Source organism: Strix uralensis, chromosome 17, assembly GCF_047716275.1.
Source record: "Strix uralensis isolate ZFMK-TIS-50842 chromosome 17, bStrUra1, whole genome shotgun sequence".
Classification (NCBI taxonomy): domain Eukaryota; kingdom Metazoa; phylum Chordata; class Aves; order Strigiformes; family Strigidae; genus Strix; species Strix uralensis.
In genome coordinates this window covers 5116209-5136011 of record NC_133988.1, presented here as the reverse complement: position 1 = coordinate 5136011, position 19803 = coordinate 5116209, and the positions used below count along the sequence as shown (strand labels likewise).

At 40.0% G+C, this 19803-nt stretch overlaps 1 protein-coding gene across 6 annotated transcripts in view; it reads left to right on the top strand.

The window, feature by feature from the left end:
- The window catches only part of TAOK3 (TAO kinase 3), a 94117-nt gene that overhangs the window by 43765 nt on the left and 30549 nt on the right, over positions 1 to 19803 (top strand). For all 6 annotated transcript variants that reach the window (XM_074887014.1, XM_074887019.1, XM_074887015.1 and 3 more), the window contains 8 exons: positions 3188 to 3259; positions 4281 to 4382; positions 4851 to 4896; positions 5841 to 5937; positions 8720 to 8833; positions 9911 to 10002; positions 12010 to 12103; positions 13548 to 13629. In XM_074887014.1, coding sequence (XP_074743115.1) covers positions 3188 to 3259; positions 4281 to 4382; positions 4851 to 4896; positions 5841 to 5937; positions 8720 to 8833; positions 9911 to 10002; positions 12010 to 12103; positions 13548 to 13629 — 699 coding nt within the window. The remainder of the gene's footprint in view (positions 1 to 3187; positions 3260 to 4280; positions 4383 to 4850; positions 4897 to 5840; positions 5938 to 8719; positions 8834 to 9910; positions 10003 to 12009; positions 12104 to 13547; positions 13630 to 19803) is intronic.

Sequence of the window (19803 nt, the reverse complement as noted above, 5' to 3'; positions counted from 1 at the left end):
TCAAATCTAAAATACTCATTTTGGAAATAATTATAATCCAGTCACTATCAGCGAAACTAAAATAGAATTCACTATGAAAAAATCAATCAAAGACAAATTAAAGCTGCTTGGTAGCATGGCCTGCCACTCCAGAAGATAAAGAGAGCCTGATATTTTGTGTCAGATAAGCAGTGCCTGTGTGTTTTGAGGGATAACAATATAATTCCTCAGTGTATAATCCGGTTGTAATGATACAGGGGGGTTACTGCCATGGGGATTGTCGACAGTGGGACAGGTACTTTTAGATGTTGGAGTAAGTGACAGGCTGGTGAAAATATAATGTTAAATGTACTACATGTGTAAGAGGATGAGGCTGTAAAACTTACAATACATGTTGATCCACTTCATTAGAAGAGCAAGTGTTTTTTGAGATGGGAGTAGGGAGGTCCTACCCAGTGTTTTTCAAAACCAAAGGGAAAGGGTGCACGGTATGCTTCACAGTAAAGATGAAGTAGTGAAGGTGCCACCTTTATCATTGAACTCTGGTGTTCAGAAGTTCCTCATACTTCGAGGGGAAGAGCATGAGGAGTGTTAGGATCCAGTCTACCAAGCAGCCTTACAACTGAGCTGTCACTATGGTTAGGTAAAAGACTTGTGATTCCCTGATGCTTTTCTTCTTCCTTTTCCTGGATGCTGTATTTAACTGGTCTGTGCTTTAAAACATTGGAGAGTTTAGCCAGACTGCAGCTTCTTGCAGTACCCTAGCAGTAGCTGCATCCTCCAAGCCTGAGGGTGATTGCAGTCATGCCTGTAGTAACACAGTAATTAGATGCATCACCACTTTTCTGTGGTACATCCACGCTTACTTGCCACTGTTTGAAACTTAAGCTTTCCTTCCTGTTGCGTGAAGCACTTGGCATCCAGTAAATTGTTCTTCGGAGTCTTTGCCCTGTCCTGCTGTGGATGTAAGTCACAAGTAGTAAGTCACCTGTCTGCAGTTTTCAGTGCACAGTAGCCTGGGATCCATCTGTTCCCCTGAGGAATGCCTCTAGCTATACCCTGTTTTGTATGGGTCAGGCGAGAGCTCTTTCCCTACCACGCAGGGGATGCTCTGCATCTCTGTTTTGTTTTTCCTCCTTTTTTTTAAAAGCTTTTGTAGCTGGTCTTGCATCTTGATTCTTATGTGTCTTGGAGTAAGGCAGGGGCTGAGAACAACATCACAGATCATCATGGCAAGATTCCAGGGATCCTGGCATGCTTGGTATCAAGAGAACAGGTCAAAAAAACTTAGAAGTAACAGGACTTTCTAAATCATGCAAAAGGATGGGGAAGAGACTTCAGATACATAAAAGGGGGCAGGGCATGGATTGTTATGCTCTTGCTGCATCTCTTTGACCTTTTTATTTAAACTGGTACTGACACTACTACAGACAGCAAATATATTGATCTGTATCTTGTTTTTGTGGATTAACATGATTATTCTAGTATAAACTTCAATTTAAGCTCAATTTTTGCAAGCTGTCTTGTTTGCCAGTATACTATTGCCAGTGCTTGGCAAGATAATTTAAAATTTCTTTTCTTGCTTGAAAAAAATGATACTTCATATATCAGAAGGCGAAGAAAAAATATGTCACTTCTCACAAGGTTTTAAAGTTGATGTTAACTTGACTTGAAATCAACTAAGTTGATTTCACGCTTGACTGCAGAAGAATAGTTTTCATCAAAAACAACCTACTTGTATCCATGTTAGTAATATGGGAGAGTGATAAAGCAGATGAGGGCAGTGTAAAGGAGGTTTTGCAAGCAAAATGTGCTTGTTTTCTGCCAAGCTTTTCACTAAAGTACAAGTATGGCCAAAACCATGTTAGCAAGTGGATATTTCTGACAAGTGTGCTTGTACAGCCCTTTAAGTTATTTCAGCCAGGAGGATCCCGAGCGCTTCGTACAGCGAGAACTTCACCCACAACTGTGAGGACACCGCAGTGTGCTGTTTGGCAAAAAATGACAGCTGAAATGAGAGATACCATGCTGACGTGAAGATACTGGGAACTGATGTAACAGACAGAAATACTTGGAAATTTCTTTAGAACGCCATCGTTAATTAATCTGTTTGAGTAAAATACTCTTGATCTTTTATGTACTGAATCAGGATGGTGAGTAGTTAGGAAGGGTTTTGCCTTATCCAAAGGTTATCTGTGTTCAACTTTCTTTAACTCATTTGAGGAGGAGTGTGTGCTGCAAAGAGTCCCAAGTGTGTCAACTCCCTTTAGCAATTCCTGTGCTCTATTGGTTCACCTAACATCATTTTTCTTTGAAGTCAATGTATACATCATGAAATGTCTTTCATTAATACATTACTTGAAAATATAGTACTCATCTTTTCAAGCAGTTGAAAGAAGGATTTACTACATTTAGCTTCTATTGTATTTGAAGCTTTTAACTGTCACTAATTTTTTGTCCCAAAAATGGTAAATGGTTGGAGGTAGGGATTTCAACAACTGTTTTAAGGCTAAAACTGTAATTTTCTGTCCTTAATGTGCAGAAATGAGAGCAGTGCCAATCCAGGCAAGTAGAGCTCTTTCTAAAACTTGAGTTTTCAGCCTCCAGTCACCATCCCTGTATCATACAGGCTGCAGAAGAGTAGCATTTTGACTGAGTAATATTCACTGCAAAACTGAGGTCTGGTGCAATGAGAGTGCTTTTTTTAAATTGAGATAAATTCCCGAAGGAAGTATCTTCTTTAAACTGGGAATTCAAATAGCTGTTTAAGAATATCAATATTGTATGGGGGTTTTGGATGAAATTATAGATATTTTGATACACCTCTTTAATTTGTTTCTTTGGAAAACATTTGGAAAAATATTTACTTAAAACTGGTTTTACCGCAATTCCAATAAAACTGCGTTTTGCATGTTCTCAGTAGGTGCATTATTGAGCCTTGGTTTCTGTATCAGTAGAGGGGTAGCAAGTGCAGTAAGGGCTGACAGAGGAATAGTGGATGTGGACAGATAGGTAAAGTCCGGAAAAAGTGTCATAATAGTTGTCTGGCAAATCTTAGCACAAGGAAGATGTCTGTGAAGTATAGGAGCTTACAAGGATGTGATATAGGAGAAGAGCCTGCATTGGCCAAAGGCACAGCTCACTCCATGGGGAGGAAAAAAAAAAAAAAAGAAACTTTTTTCAATCTATCTCTTTCTCCCTACTCCAGGCTACAAACTCCCACACTAATGAGGTGGTGGCAGTCAAGAAAATGTCCTATAGTGGAAAACAAACAAATGAGGTAAGATGAATAAAGCCAATTCTGCATGCAGAAGCTGTTGCAACCATAATGTAAATCAGAACAGTGAAATTAGCTGCGTATTTCATTTGACCCTAGCAGACCAGCTGTGGTAGCTGTTGCTCACTTTCATAGGAAGCACTGGAGGTTTGTGGAGGGAGAATGAGTTTATGCAAATTTTGACGAATAGTTCAGTTTAAGGAAGTGAATGGGAATTCAGAATGCTGTATGGTGGTTATTTCAGTAATAATTTCAGTAATAAGGGCATTAAGAGTGCACTGGCTACTGGAGCCATAACCACAACTCATTGAGGTGTCGACTGAAATGTACAGCTGACTTGAAACTCTTCAAGATCCATAGACAAAAACTGCATAGACAGTGTATTCAGCATATCAGTCTCACTTCAATTGTTGCTTCTTAGTTGCTCCTCTTATTTTTGCCTTGTGGTGCTTTGAACTTGGATTGACTCTGTTCATTTGGATTGGTCTGTTGACGTGTAGTGGAGAATGTGTTTAAGAGCAAACAGGGATGTTTTAAACTCATTTTTCTTTGCTTGGTCTCCCACACATGCTGAGGTCTTCCAAATGTCAGTGGCTTTGTGCTGCATTACAGAAGGAAGCGAACAGCTAACTGCTGCTATCTCTAGCACATGTTATAGGTGGTGGTGTCTTTTGGGGTGGGTGGGTTTGTTACAAACTTTGAGACCACTGGACAATTCCATATGCAAAACAGTAGCAATGCTTTAAGTAAAATGTATTGCAGTTAAAATGAGGAAAAAACCCCATATTTTTGCGATCCTCAAGCTGTTTAAATATGTCTTGGAGTGGGCGGGGGGCATCTCAGTGAATAGGGATCCAGACAACTGATGTACAGTTGTGTTTTTGCAACTATGACTCTTACCATCTTCACATTGTAAAGTAGTTTTATGGTTGCTTTTCATACTGCAGTGCAGTATGTGGTGTATGAGTATGTAGGGGATTAAGCAGAGAAATGTATTTATACCTTTTTGTGCTTTTTTTATTAGAAATGGCAGGATATCATCAAAGAAGTCAAGTTTCTACAACAGCTGAAGCACCCCAACACCATAGAGTATAAAGGCTGTTACCTGAAAGAGCATACAGCATGGGTGAGTGATGGGGCATTTCGAGGTCTTCATGAGCAGTAAATGTACAGTACAGCAATCAGATATTCAGCACACGCGGTGTCTTTACATGCAGCAGTATTCATCCCATGCTGCCTGTAGTCCCTTTTATCTGAAAAAGCTTCCAGGTAATTTAGAGGGAATAGATATTTAGGATATTGGAACAAATCCCTGCTTCTCTGAGGCAGGCCTCTGTGTTCATGCAGATTAAGCAATTATTATGGAACATCCTGTACAGTATCTCACCACAGACTTCTCAGTGCCTGAACCTTCTTTACAACAATGAAAGATGTCTTAACATTGCTGGAATGTTTGGAGCATTTTATTTTGTTCATAGCTTATTGCATTTCTTGCAACTTCGGTTTTATTCTACTGTTTCTCAGCCGTTCAAGTAGTAACTGTTTGTGGGGGAGTGGCTACCCAATTATTTAAAAGCATGTTTTTTTCTTACAGTTGGTTATGGAGTACTGTTTAGGATCAGCTTCTGATTTGCTAGAGGGTAAGTTTTATATAAGCTTTGATTTTCTTCTTACTGGTGCCCCTTCTGAGTGTAGTAGGAGGCTGTTTTCTCACAGGCTGGTGTTTTGCAGATGGTAGAGGCAGTCTGTCTGTGCTTCTCCATTCTGTAGCTAAAATGCCTGTGTTTGTGATACCGAGGGTAAGCTGAGACTTTCCTGGGAGGCCAGTGTTACATATAGTTGGCATGCACATTTATGTGTTGTAAAGTGAAGGTATAAATGTATATAGCTGTGTTCCTGTAACTTGTGCCGCCTTTATGACTGAAGCAGACTGCCTGTTTTCTGAATATCCATAACAAAAACCTGCAGAGATCACCTTTGTTCTTGCCTTGCAGTTTGTTGGAATAATTACAGATGGTTTTATAGACCAAGAGACTGATACGACCTCAAAACTAGAACAGCAGCACCTGCACAAGAATAGGGAATCTAAGCTGAAGTTGCAAAAACTAGTACTCTTTGTGGGCCATATCTTTTATACCTAAGATATGGTCAGCCAAAGGCATATGCTGGTCCTATTTAGGGATATATGGAAGGTGCTTTGGGACCTCTCTCTGTAGCCAGAATTCCTCATTTTCCTGTTTTTTCGGCTATTGGGGAAAAAAGTGGAAAGTTTTCCTTGCTAAGGATCAAATGAGTATTTCAAATACATTTGGCAAGCTGCACTCAAGCATATCTCCTGGTGTTAACAGTAACTGTTGGCCTTAGCAGGAATGTGAATTAAAACGTGGTTTCCTACGATGTGAAATACAGGCTGTGCATCGACTCAGAGCTGCTGATGGCCATCAGGCCACAGGAAACTAGTATGTTGATGATGTTCACCTCATAGCTGGCAAAATTGGTGGGGTTTCTTCTTTTTAAAAACACTTTCTCAGGAAAAGATCACACTTACTTTCTTATGGTTTTTTTTCTTGAATTTTTTCCATAGTTCACAAGAAACCACTTCAGGAAGTGGAGATCGCTGCCATCACCCATGGTGCCTTGCAGGGGCTGGCCTACCTGCACTCTCACTGTAAGATTCATAGGTAAGGCTGGAGGTTGGTGCTGCTAGATGTCCTTCCATCCTCCACTCTCTGGAGTCTGAAAATCACCTTGCTGTGTTTAAGCAACTTTGGTGAAGGTTATTCTACCATAATTTTCTCTAATGGACATGTCAGTACTCCTAATGCCAGTGCAGATATATAAAAAAACGCTGTTGGCTGTTAAGAAGTGCATTTGGTTGAAATAATTTTATGTGGCTATATCCTGTGCTGAATTCTCTTCCATGTTAGCAATTTTTCTCTGCAGACCTTGGTAACAAAGAATACACCTGAATGTTGGCAGTAAATCCTGACAGGAAAATATCACCCTAAAATTGCCAAATAAAGTGGAGTGATAGAGCTAGACGATGTTTAAGACTAGACGTTGTGATAATATTTTTACATATGAGTAAGTAAAACTTCATGCTTTCAGAAATCAGTCAATGAAAGTGTAAGTCAAGGGTAAAACTACCTTAAGAGCAATCTAAGCACACAGGCATAGGAAGATATTATAACAGGCTGCTTCTGGATGCAGCTCCTAGATCTGCCTTTCATGATGTGGTATTTTTCGGAAGTTTGGATTTTTTGACTTATTTGTCAGAAATGTTGCATGTTCGCATTTTATGGTTTTTTTTTTTTTTTTGGTCTACCTTTGGGTACTACTGATATGTCAGGGACTTGTAAAATGAGTGAGAACTACATTAGGGTTATGGGTGGGGAGTTGTCAAAATGAGGCAACTTGAGACTAATTATGAGGCGAAAAGCCTCTTTTTAGTCTACTGGCAAGCTTGAGACAGCAAATTAGTATATTTGAGGCAGAGACAGTGAAGGATTTTTACAGAGACAGGAAATTTGTCACTTGTTAGAGTAACTATTTGGGGCATATCTATACATGGTTACTGTACAAACGCAGAATGGGAAGGGACCAAAGCTGGCAGCGGGACAGCAGTGGGTTAGAGGAAGGCAAAACGAGCGTGCCCTGGAACGGAGGGACACCTTGTGGAGATGCAGGAGCAAAGCAAGCCTCCAGTTTCACCTCCTGAGCATCTCTGCTACCAGTTAGTTCCAATTATTTTCTGTTGAATTGCAGGCACAAGGCAAACCTGAGTTAGTAGATATGTTTGCTGATACCTAACATGGCTGCTGAGTCCTTTGATTGTTGTACAGTGAAGGTAGCAGTGGAGCTGATAGCAAAGAGGACAGCCTGTGCTGTTTCTTTTGTACTTTTGAGGTGTTCATTCTTGCACATACAAGACACCTTTAGCACTCATCTTCCAGCAGAAGTGACAGATGCATAGACCCAGAACATGAAGACATGTCAGGATATGTTTCTGAGGAGCACATGTGCACAAAAAAAAAATCCATAACACTAGTTTTGAAGTGATACTGTCCTGGGAATGGGGGAATAAAGGTTCTTACTCCAGCTCTGCTGCTGAAATACTGTAAGTAAATTCCTATCTCTGTGGCTCTCTTTATCCCAGCGTTGCCTATCCTGTGTGCTGCCCTTTGGAGACAAAGGCATCTCACCTGTGTTTGTATCATGCTAAGTTTAAAGGGTCTTTCAGCTTGCCTGTTCTGTGGGTCTGCAGTGATGCTGGATTTGTATTTGATGCACAAATCATTACGCTTCAACTGTTGTATGATAATTCAGTGTATGCTCTTCCTCAGCAGTGAATACAAGATAGATTTATTTCTTCTCCCATCTGTAAAATTAGCTGGTTTTCACAGGGCTGGAGTATGAGTGTGTTTGGCAATACACAGTAACTTGTTTGTGTTGGAGGTCTACCACTACTGGTAAATGGCTTTGGTGTTTAAGGGACTCATAAGTGAACACCAGATAAGAAAAGCCGACACTTTTTTCTTGATGCATTTTTTTGTATAAAGATACATGATATTTTTTGAAGAGATGGCAAAGAGATGTTCCAGACCGTATGGTGTATACAGCCTGGCTGACAGTGATCCTGTACACATACTCCATTTATGTTGAGGATCTGCTTTTGCAAAAGCAAGTAACTTTGCCCATGGAAAGGCATCTGTGGCATATCTAGTGTGCAATTTTCTCTTTGCTTTTGAAGTGCTGTATCAGGGTTTTAAGGAACTTTCACTATATAGTGATTTTCAGCTGGCAGTGTGTAAGTAGACTTGAATTTCTTAAAGCAATCCTCCTCTTTTTATGTCAAATGGGTGGAAGAAAAAAGTATTTTGGATACAATGGACAAGTCGGTCTCGACCTTTGAATAGGGTCATTGCCAATGTCTCAGAAGGTATGCAAATTGACTTAATCTTTCTCAGCGTTTCATGGGCAGTTAACTTGAAATTATCCCCCTTACTGCTGGAGTTTAGAAACTTACAGTGCCAAAAATGTTGAATGTATCTTGTGCCTTTTGTATTTCTGTAGTGTCATTATTGTTAATATCTGTGTGAATTATCTAAGAGTGGTAGGAAGGATAAGGCAGCCTAGGGCATTTGAAATGTGAAAACAACGTCTGGTATTGTTTAAGGTGTCACAGCTGGGTATTAGGATCTGCTGGATCTCTGTGTGGGGCCTCAACCTTGCAACCATGGCTCATCTCTTCTCTTCCCTCACCTCCTGCCCTTTTTGGGTACAGCCAGGTTTCCATTCCCAAAAGACCCCATGTATCTGTTTTCTCTAGCTTTCTGTAATACTAGACTTCTAAATATTCTCATGTTTTTATGAATGTTTAATTAAGTTAGTGGACTTCTGTGTGTTTGTAAATTTTTGAAAGTTATTCTACTGTAACCAGAAGTATACTTTTTTCTTTTAAAGGGATATTAAAGCTGGAAATATTCTTCTAACAGAACCAGGTCAAGTGAAACTAGCTGATTTTGGGTCTGCATCTATAGTCTCCCCTGCCAATTCCTTCGTGGGAACACCTTACTGGTGAGTAAAGCCTGCAATACTTCAGTCCTTTATAAGACTGTTCTCTTCCATTTCCAGCATTTCACAATCTGAAAATAATACCTGGCATAAAAACTTTATTAACCAAGAAATTTTCTTAAAATCCCTGTGTCCAGCTCTTCAGGAAATGTGTTCTTTCTCAGTGCTCATGAGTAGAGGTAGGCTGTGCAGCACACTGAAATGGCACCAGTTAATGTTTTGACTGCTGTAATACCATTGCCTTAAAAATTATTAACACTTGCCATAGGTAATGGAACTTAGACAACCACATGGAGAAGAGGAATCCTGTTAATCTGGCCATGCAGACTGGGAGTCACACAGCTACTTGAATTCTGTTTTGAAGAAACTTGCTTAAGGGTCACTTGAGTTGCTTGGTATTCCTACCATAGTGGACCAGCATAGCTTTATGCTCCACTTACTTCGTGACAGATGCCCCAGGCGTTGATAGGAGGTCACCTATTGCCCAACCTCTGAACAAGTGCATTTGGCAGGAAGCCTGCTTCATCTTTGAAGAACAAAAGTTAAGAGGCTGAATTTTTGCAGGCTGGGCACGCTGCTTGTTTTTCCCCACACTCATCCCTTTATCCCGGACCACCATATTTCCCCACTGTTCCAGACTTCCTTGTTCCTTGCATAGCTACGCTTACAGGCTCCATATATCTGCTGGAAAATTCTCCAGGTGTGCCAATGGAAAACCCACTGTCTCCGGTGAGGGCGCAAGTGATGCCTTTAGGACTCTCCCAGCCCTTGCTGTCTGCCTGCAGGTACAATGCCTTTGAGACTGATGTGGGTCTCCTGTGTGCCAGCATGTTGTGCTAACAGCAAGATGATCAGATTGGCCTCTTATTTACTTTCCTTTCTTAAACTGCCTCTTGGAAGAGTTGCTAGTGCAGGCAAGCATTGTTTCATTTCAGCATGGCTTTACTCAGCTCCATGCTGGCTCTGTAAATTCTCGTCCACTGCGCTGCTGGAGATACTGAAGCCATCTCATTTTAAGCTATGTGCTGGGAGTCACAATTTGTATCCCCTAACCTGCATGTTTTGCCCTGTGGTTGGTAGGATGGCACCAGAGGTGATCCTTGCTATGGACGAGGGACAGTATGATGGCAAGGTGGATGTCTGGTCTCTTGGGATCACGTGTATTGAGTTAGGTGAGTAAATACTTGGCAGCTGAGATGAATAATTAACCATCTGCAATATTTATTAGGAAGTCCTGAAAAAAAATGGAAGATTCTTATTCCTCATAAGTTTTGGTGGTTTTTTTTTTTTCTTTAAAAAGCCTGACTTGGAAGGCACTGACAGTTAAATCTTTTACTCGCTGGCAAATCAAGAGCAAGTGACTAATGCTGCTGTGCTTTGATGGTAATCTGGTGTGCTCGCATTATTCCCGTAATAACTAGAGGTTTCTAGTCTTGTACAAGAAGAAACTATGGTTTCTAGTCTGTATTTTTCAAGCTGGGTTTTGCGAAAGTTGTTCCAGCTGTTATGTCAAGGAAACTGGTGTCCTAAGAATTGTGTGTCAGAAGGGACCTACATTTAATTTTCAATTCTTTTTACTTCCCCACTCTCTGAAACAAAAATCTTCAATCTCAGCTGAAAGTTTGTGACATGAATCAACGTGGACAGGTTCTTTACATGAGAAGAAAAGGGTTTGCACTGCAAAGGGCAAACAATATGCATCCACACAACCTGAAGCAGATGTAGATGTGATAGCAGGTATACAGAGCAGATGTGTGCACTTTAAGTTTGAATAGTGACATTGCATGTGCTGAGTAGATTATTTTCAAAGATAGTCTTCATTGTGAGAGCAAGTTCACTGAAATTGTTATTTATAAATGTTTAATCAGCAGAAATATATATGACGTAACAAAGAGGAGGACATACAGAATGGGGAGAAATGCTGACCCCAATGTGGAGATGGTAATGGTGCAGATGACTGGTAACTTCCAGTGTTATGTTTCATGTGCCAGTGCTAATGCCTTGCTGACACAGTCTGTATTTTGATATAAAGAATGCCAAAATCCGAAGTTTTAGACTTCTGTTCTTCCACATGGCCACTATTTTTTTTTTGTGTGTGGAGTTTAGGTGTGTTACAGCCTCTCAAGGAGTAAATCATAGTGGTAGAATAGAGACTATGCTACCCCATGTAGGCACTGAGTCTTGATACTAGAATTTCTATGGAGCTTTTCAGTCAAGAACCTCAAAGCCACTTTACATAGTCAATGGGTTTACTTTTTTTAATATTACCCTTTTGAGAAGTATTAAACTTTTTTTTAAACTTTGAACTTTGTGTTTGCATGATTCCATATCTGGACATGGGGTCAGGTAGCACTGGGAGGAAATCTCTTGTTGAGCACCACTTGGCTTTCTGTGAATGCTGATGTCTTAATTTCTTGTGTAGCTGAAAGTAGATAGTGTTTAAAGAAAAGAAAATGTGGTGGCTTGCATGCATGCTGCATGTCAAGAACAAGTGATTGCTCTGACCTGACATGAACTTAAAAATCCTGGCACCACAGGCTGATTGGCATGGCTGACCTAAGGTGGTGGTGAAAACTTTTCTCAATTTCTGTGTGAGATCTGCTGCACTCCTGAAAGGTCAGGGGCTGGTAGGTATGTGTCCTCTCGCTGAAAGGACTAGGAAGAATTTTAGTTAATGGGAGTTAATGACACATCTGACAAGTGAATTTGGCAAACTGTCCCTCACTTTCATTTGGCATGGGCAGTCACTTGCAAGAGGCAGCTACTCTTTTCCCTTAATACAGATGCTACAGCAGTGCAACAAAGATCTGTAGGGATTGATACAGAAATTTCCTAGCCCTGACATGCTGTATGTCTGAGCTCTGTTTTAGTCAGCCTCTGCTGATTTTTACCGTAGCAGGTCAGGTGTGAAATGTTGCAGTTAAGGTAAAATTTCCTGGAAACTTTTCATTATCATTTGCATCCTCTTCTCTTTGAATTTTGTCATCCCCTCTTCAAGTGAACCGCAGCTTTCCTTGAGTGGTTGTCCTGGTCTAACCTAGAATATTAAAATAATTAGTTTAAATGTGATGACGACAGTAATGAGCTATTGATTTAGCAGCGATACCTTGCTCATACTTCCATATCTTTCTGCTTTTCTTTCCAGACTGCCTTATCACACCTTTCTCTTCTCTTTCTAGCTGAAAGGAAGCCTCCACTTTTCAACATGAATGCAATGAGTGCCTTATATCACATAGCCCAGAATGATTCCCCTACGTTACAGTCAAATGAATGGTAAGAGAGCTATTACCAGATATTTTTTTTTGTTTTCCTGAAAATGCTCTGCAATACTCTTTGCATGGTTAAAGTCTGACAAGAAAAGGCTTTGTTGCAGTGTAGTGATTTGACTGCGTTCTCAAATAATGCTCCTGTGTAGGCAGGCTCAATTTTGACCTTCTCTCACTTTGGCTGTGCTACAATCTGAATGTGTGGAGGTGTTAATTATGGAGCTGTAGATGCTGTAGGAATTAAAATATTCTTGAATGCATTAAACCAGCCATAGCTCAGCATCAGCAAAGTTTACAGCTGCAAAAGATCCCTGACAGAAGAATTGTTAGCATTGTAGTGCATCCGAAATGTGGCGAAAGGGATTGGAGAGGTACACAGAATATAGAGGTAATTTGATTATTTTTTTTTCCAGTGAGTGAGTTTAAAAGTCATCAGGGCTCTGTGGCCATTAAATACTCCCCATGCTACAGGCTTGTTGCAGAATCTGAGCTTTGAAACAAGAATTCTTTGTTATTCTGTGGGAGCAAAGGGGTTACCCCGTTTCCTGTTCTCTGTACCCGAGAGTAGAATGTAGCTATCGAGTGATGCTTGGCAGAGTCTGCAGATGGCTCCTGGAGAGGTGTGAAGTTCTGCCAGATACACTGCGAGGCATTTAAGCAACATCACTATTTCATTGCTAATGTTATCAAAACCACTCCACTTTAGTTTCCTTATTTCGTTGTCTCGTGTGTTGTCCATTTTTCACGATTCAAAGAACTTAGTGTCATATCTGCACACTGATAGGCATGTTGTTCTGTGCAGAATTTGCAATGCAGAGACAACTTTTGAATAGTGTATAAGAATCAGTATTCTTGATTGCAAGCAGTTTGTTTACAGTCACCTGTTTGCTCTCTGTGGCTTTGAGAACACGAGGATTAAGCAAGGTGCCTTTTACGCTGCTTTCGAGTTCAATGGCACTTAGAAGATCAGTTTTCTTCTTTTCAGCTGTGATATAACCTCATTACATAGCCTGAAGTTTTGTTGAACTTTGTATTAAGGCACTTTACAGAGTCAGCATTGCAAATGGTGAGAAGCTTCTAGAGAATAGAGCGCCATTTTATCAGCTAACTTAATGAGTGCATTTCTGGAGCTACCAATAACTTCATTGCCATCTATTTTTAAGTAGTTGAAGTAAAATTGAAAATAGTCACTGATGCACATAGTTCTTGTTTGGTTTTCAGTTTGCGGTTGAGGATAATTGTGTGTCCGTGTTTGTTTCAAACAGTTTTTAACTGTTGAAAGGACTGATGGGATCAACTTACTCAGATTTTGGAAAAGCCCAGTTAATTTCTCTGCCCTAGAATTTAAGAACAAACTAGTCAAGGTTTTTCTTGTGCATTACACTAATAAGTTTGCATATATTCCAGATCCTAAGCTGCTTTTTCATTTAGAACTTTTTTTTTATTTACAGGTCAGACTCCTTTAGGGGATTTGTTGATTACTGCTTACAGAAAATACCTCAGGAAAGGCCATCATCAACAGATCTGTTACGGGTAATTTTTAAAATATTTTCCAAAAATTTGGGAAAAATCTGTTTGTCTACCAAAATAATTCTAAAGACAGTGAACAAATATTTGCCCTTTCAAAAAAAACCCCAAAACACTGTTGGTTTTGCTCTCATCTGAATCGGTGAAGTTTTGGGGTCTTCTAAAGAGTATTTTAGGCTGGCTGTTTCCTGACTTTGACCGTTATGTCAGTCACAATTCTCTTTATAACATGATGCTCAAGAGTCAAACTGCTGGAGAAAAGTAGAGGTAGGCTGTGTGGTAAAACAGTTATACTGTTGTGTGGAGTGAGGAGTTATTTGGGGGAGCAGCCCAGCACCCTGCTCCTCTTACCCCCCAGAGCTCTGCAGAAGTTACATTTGTGTTAGAGAACTTGCAAGCCTCATGGGATAGTAGTGTAAGAGGTTTTTTAGCTAAAGGAAGGACCTCTCAGCAGGAGGGGGATAGAAGGATTTCATCTTGATTTTTATTTTTTTAAATAATTTTTGTTTATCGAGACAGTGCTGTACATACTTTTAACTGCAGGTGTTATCCAAGGACAAACGGGTCCAGAGCTGGGTTAGTTACATCTGTGCTGAAGTGAATTCCAACCAGTAGTTTTCCTTGTAGTCAGGACTTTAGGAGTGTTTCCTACTGCTTTGATAAAGAGGGAATTTTCACCAGCCTTTCTGTATGCTGTGCTGTCAGTAGGATGCCCTGAGTTGTGACCGTGCTGCAGTATGTGGTCTCTGAACAAGCAGGCAGAAATAAGGGAGGAAACTGGAGGCAACCCTGTTTGCCCTCTAAATGGGGGCAGAGGGAGTGGGGAAACTATAACTTGGTGCAGCTTGTGTGAAAGTGAAGAACTTTTTGGATCAGTTTCTCAGTTTTGCATAAAGCAATGTAACTGTTAACTTGCTGATGCTCCTTCTTGTTTTTTTTTCTGCTTACCTTCTCCAGTTAAGGAAAAATGTTATTTTTCTGTTGTGTAACAGGCAATACTTGCTACAAAGCTTATATGCAATTTCAGTGAGATTTAAGCCTTGTAATTTGCTACAGACTTTCTCTGTGGAAGTGATAGAAAATCTAAAAAGCCATTTTAATTGCTACTCAAAATCTAGACTTAACAGCCTTCATAAGATGCACAGGCAATAGCAAATCTTTTGCAGAGCTGGTAGTACTTTGAGAATTATGCTCCACATGATCAGAGGATTGAGCTCTTAATAAAGATTAACAGATAGTGGCTGATTATTTAAAGGAACATGGGTATTAGGGATGGAAAGAGACTGTATGACTTAGGTTTATCTCCTGGCCAGAGCAGGATGTTCTGTGTGGGGTGCTCTGAGCTGTCCTGTCTTGTCTTTTTTTTTTTTTTTTTTTGACAGATGTAGATGAAGTTCAGGAAGGTTATCTTGACCTTTTTTCTCTAGTAATGCTAATGTGAGCATGATTAATTCTTTATCTGTTCATACCTTTTGAATATGTATATTTTCATGATCTTTCTGCCTGATCTCAGCTGAGCTCTGTTCTTGTAAATCATTCATTTGGGCCTTTCTGATCCACTTTCTGGTTTGTTTGGTTTTTGTTTGTTTTTTTTTTGTCTAAAGTTCCTCTGGCTGGAGGGGTAATTCTGGCACTAATATACACACCATGAAGTGTTACTCCAGGTGTGACTGTGTGGGAGCTGGGAAAGGCTGGCTCTGCTCTGCTTTGTGGTGTTACAGTAGGAGGTTTTGATGCTGTGTTCTTTTGACTGCTGTCTGGTGCAGAATTCCTGACAAATTTATTGATTAGTGCCAACTGTAGATCCCTCCTCACATTATTACTTACCAAACATCCTCTGCATCTATTTTTTTTCTCTGTATTTCCAGACATCACATTTTTTTTCAACTTCTCTCTCTAGTCATACTGTGTTGTATTTCTGTGTTTCTGATCTCCATTTTCCAAACACTTCTTTGTCCTAGATGGGCTCTGAGCAATTCCTCTTGATTCATTAACATCTTGTAATGTGTTTGCTTCTTTTCTATATTCATGCATCATACTCAGTTGTTAAAAGCAGCACTAACAGGATAGGGCTAGGTTAACTACTTCCTCTAATCAAACCACCAAAACCAAAAGTTGTTTATATTGATTTAATAGTTTCTATACTGAACCCAATTAATTAGAACTTGTTTTGGAAATAACTGTATTGTTTTGGAAAGTGCCTTGTATGGGTTCATGCCAAGAGCTTGTAGGAGGGGGACCTGTGCTGGGAGTGATGTGTCCGGAGTTTGCCAAAGTTTTGTCAGTGAATCATAAATCAGTTCCAGTTTAACTCATTGGGTTTCAGCTTACCTGAGAAGTATAAGAACTGCTTGGAACTCCAAGGGCTTTGTGTTTGGGAAATTCAGGAGCAGCTTTCCGTTAGAAGGTAGGGATGTGTGAAATCCTGTCCAGCCTCTTTTCCATAGGGTTTTTTTCTTTTAAGTATTTCCTTTCTTTAAAATTGATCAGTGGCCCTGCTATTCCTCTGGTTGCCGTACATAGCTGCTGGTGAGAATTGCATGGCATGCTGCTGTTCCACACCAGGTAAACAGGACTCAGTTTTTCCTTAAATATTTGAGCAGAGGAATTGCTAGCTCCATTGAGTGTTTTGCTTTATTTCCACAGTAGGTTAGATTGCTGCTCTGTGTCTACCTGACAGCCTTTTCATGCTGATTTTTGTTCTAAGGCTACCATTCAGCCTTTGTTTTATGGCTTCTCTTGTTGCTCTTTCAGCTCAGTAAAATGCATTTTCATGGATGTTTCTGAGCCTCTTGGTTCTTGAAGAGAGAAATCGAAACCCTGCGCTCTTTACTGAACAGCTAGCTTTGCACTCGCTTCTGTCCTTGCTTTAAGCCTGGACCATATAGAATATTTAACTCTTGTGCCTTCACTCTCCAGGTAAAGGCTGATGAACGAGCTTGTTTGTACTCTCTCTTCGGCGCCTGGTATATTTTTTTCCTGTGATACATTTGTGCTGTGGCACATAACCAGCGTTTTGTTCTCTGGTTCTGCTTGCAGCACCCTGACAATCCTTTGACCAGCTAATAGGTTTATGTTGTGGGTTTCAGAATGATTCATTCATGTGGATTGGCAGCCTTTCTGCTCTCTAGGAATAGTGTAAGTTCATTGAAGGATATGATTTCATGAGTACCTTAGGTTGGAGTCTGTGCAAACAATTGGAGCTGAGATCTTATGCTTAAATCATGTATATTCAGTCTTTTCATTTGGTTTTAGACTTTCAGAACACTACCCTAGATGTTCCTTCCTGCAGTAGCTTTCCGTGAAGCATGTTAGATTATAAGATTGAAGATCTTTTTGTCTTTTGAGGGTTTTTCACTTGTGTGTGGTAAACAGGGATAGAGCAAATATTTTGTGGCCACATTTTCTTAGAGAAATGAATTTTAAATGAGGTATTTGAGAATGAATTCAGTTTCCATTCACTATCGCAGATGAAAATAGTCAAATGACTGTAGTGATATTAAAATGCAGTTGAAATAAAAAATACCCCCCCCAACTCACTAATATTTTTCACTTTTAAAATTTAATTATAAAATTTGTTTTAAACACTTTTTCTCTATTTTTTTTCAGCTTGCATACATTCCCAGGAGACTTGAGTTCTGTTAGTTACTCTTCCAGCCAACTTGGTACATGCCTTTAGACTAACCTCTTCCTCCCTTTGAGTCTGTTTTATTTTTGTCATTTGCTTGGGGTTGTTTTTCTTTCAATTTGGAGAAAGCAGACAAATTAAGTCCTTTCAGCCATCATTTCTTCGAGTTGCACGGTACCTAGCAGAGGGGTGCCTACATCTTTTATGTGCAATTTAGACAATCAGATAATGCAAGTGAGCAGTCAGAACTGTATTCCTGTTATGCAAGAGCCTTTTGGTTTTCTTTTGTGCATCTGCCCTACAGTTTCCATGTTGCATTCTGATATTTGAGTAGTGCTTTAATATGAAGCACATAGTGTTTCCTGTGAAATTTGTATTTGCACTGCTAAAGAATATGCATAAACAATTAGACACTGGACATAGAGGATGGATTTAAGTTCTGGATCATTGTTGCAAATGCATTACTGCTTTCTAAAAATTACCTACAATGAGATAAAAATGGTTAACTTTTTTTCTAATCATAGATAAGCTGCAGATTGTTGCTGTTTACAGAGAAATAAATAGAGGTTATCTGCATTGAGGAGCAGAAATGATTCATTTTGCTTCTATGTGAAATGATGTTTAGAACTTTTAGCTATAATTCAAACATAAACACCATCACTACTAGCAAAAAATTGATAGTGAAATGACTAGCTGTCCCCATTAGCAAAACTCAAATGCACAACAGTTTGAATTCAATTAAAAACAAGAAATAAGCCTGTGGCATGATACTGTCCGTGTTTGTTTACAAATCATTAAAAGAACATCAGCTCACCCTTTCAACTTTTTTGTATATAAGACTCCTGTTTAAAGGAGGACTGGGTTTCATGTGTCGGTTACTCCAGCTACAGTTGAATGTATTAGTTCTTGAACTTGAGGAATGGCAACATGTCTCAGGTAGAGATGATTTTCCCTGTCCTATGGGACCCTGAGTTCACCAGGTGTGGAAAGAGCTGTAAGGCCAAGTGAGCAGATGTGACCCTTCTGAGCATTTCTCTGCAGGTGGGGTCCAGCTGTTGAGGCTCTCTAACAAAAGGCCATCGTGGCACTTGCAATACAGTGTAAAGAACAATTTTATTTTTTTTCCATTTCTCTTTATTGTTAATGTTTCTAGGGATGTGTTGAAGCTCTCTGTGCCTTCAGGCCATCTCCTGTGGTACATACTGTCCTGGTTTAACCCCAACTGGCAGCTAAGCACCACGCAGCCACTCACTCCTTCCTCTGGTGGGATGGGAGGAGAATCAGAAAGGAAAAAAAAGTAAAACTCATGGGTTGAGATAAGAACAGTTTAATATTTGAAATACAATATAAAGATGATTATGATGATGATGATAATGAAAAGGAAAATAACAAAAAGAGAATGAAATAAAACCCAAGAAAGTCAAGTGATGCACAATGCAATTAATTACTCACCACCCAGTGACTGATGCTCAGCCAGACCCCAAGCAATGATCTCCCCCTCCTGGCCAACTCCCCCCAGTTTATATACTGGGCATGATGTCACATGGTGTGGAATATTCCTTTGGCCAGTTGGGGTCAGCTGTCCTGGCTGTGTCCCCTCCCAGCTTCTTGTGCCCCTCCAGCCTTCTTGCTGGCAGAGCATGAGAAGCTGAAAAATCTTTAACATGGTTTAAACACTACATAGCAACAACTTAAAACATCAGTGTGTTATCAACATTATTCTCCTACTGAATCCAAAGCACAGCACTATACCAGCTATTAGGATGGAAATTAACTCTATCCCAGCTGAAACCAGGAGACATACTAAGCAACGTACCCAGCTGTAGTGATACCATATAGAATATTGGCAAGTGTGTACTTAGGCTGTCTACTTTAGTCAGAGGGTAAATGGGAAAGCTGCAGCGCTTTCATACTCTACTGCCAATTGTACAGTACAGGAAAATGTCTGTTAAGTCAGAGAAGAGCTTTTAATGATATACTTAAATTCCATTGAAGAATTTACTGTGAAGCCTGCACTTAAAACCTGCGCTTCTAGTACCTCCTTAGCAAAAGTTGGTAAGAACATGATTTTACTTTAGCTACAAATGCTTTGAGTATAAAGAAACCCTTGCAGTCTTCCTGCTGGTTTTATGTATGAATTGGAATAGATAGATGCAGGATAAATTTTTACTTGTAGCTTAGGCAGGCAGTCTTGCATAATCAGGATTGATTCTTCTTTGTCTTTTATGCATTTTGTTCATTCTAAAGTCCTATACCTTTGTAAAGTTTGAAGTGGCACAGTCTTGTACCAGTATGCTTCAAGTGAATGAGCTCGGGAAGGGACAAATCAGCTGTGTTGCCTGGAGAGATCAGAAAACCTGACCCTGGTCCAAACTGTTTCACTTCAGACAGAGAAGTGAAACAAGGAGTCAGGGCTAAAGAGAGCTTGTGAAGGGTCAGCCAGAGCTCACACTTCTCCATCAACGACCCAGCTTGTGCCGCTGCTGCGGGGCCTGTGCGCAGGCGTACGCACGCGCATCAGTTTCAAGTAGCAAAGTGATTTTGCCTCGCTC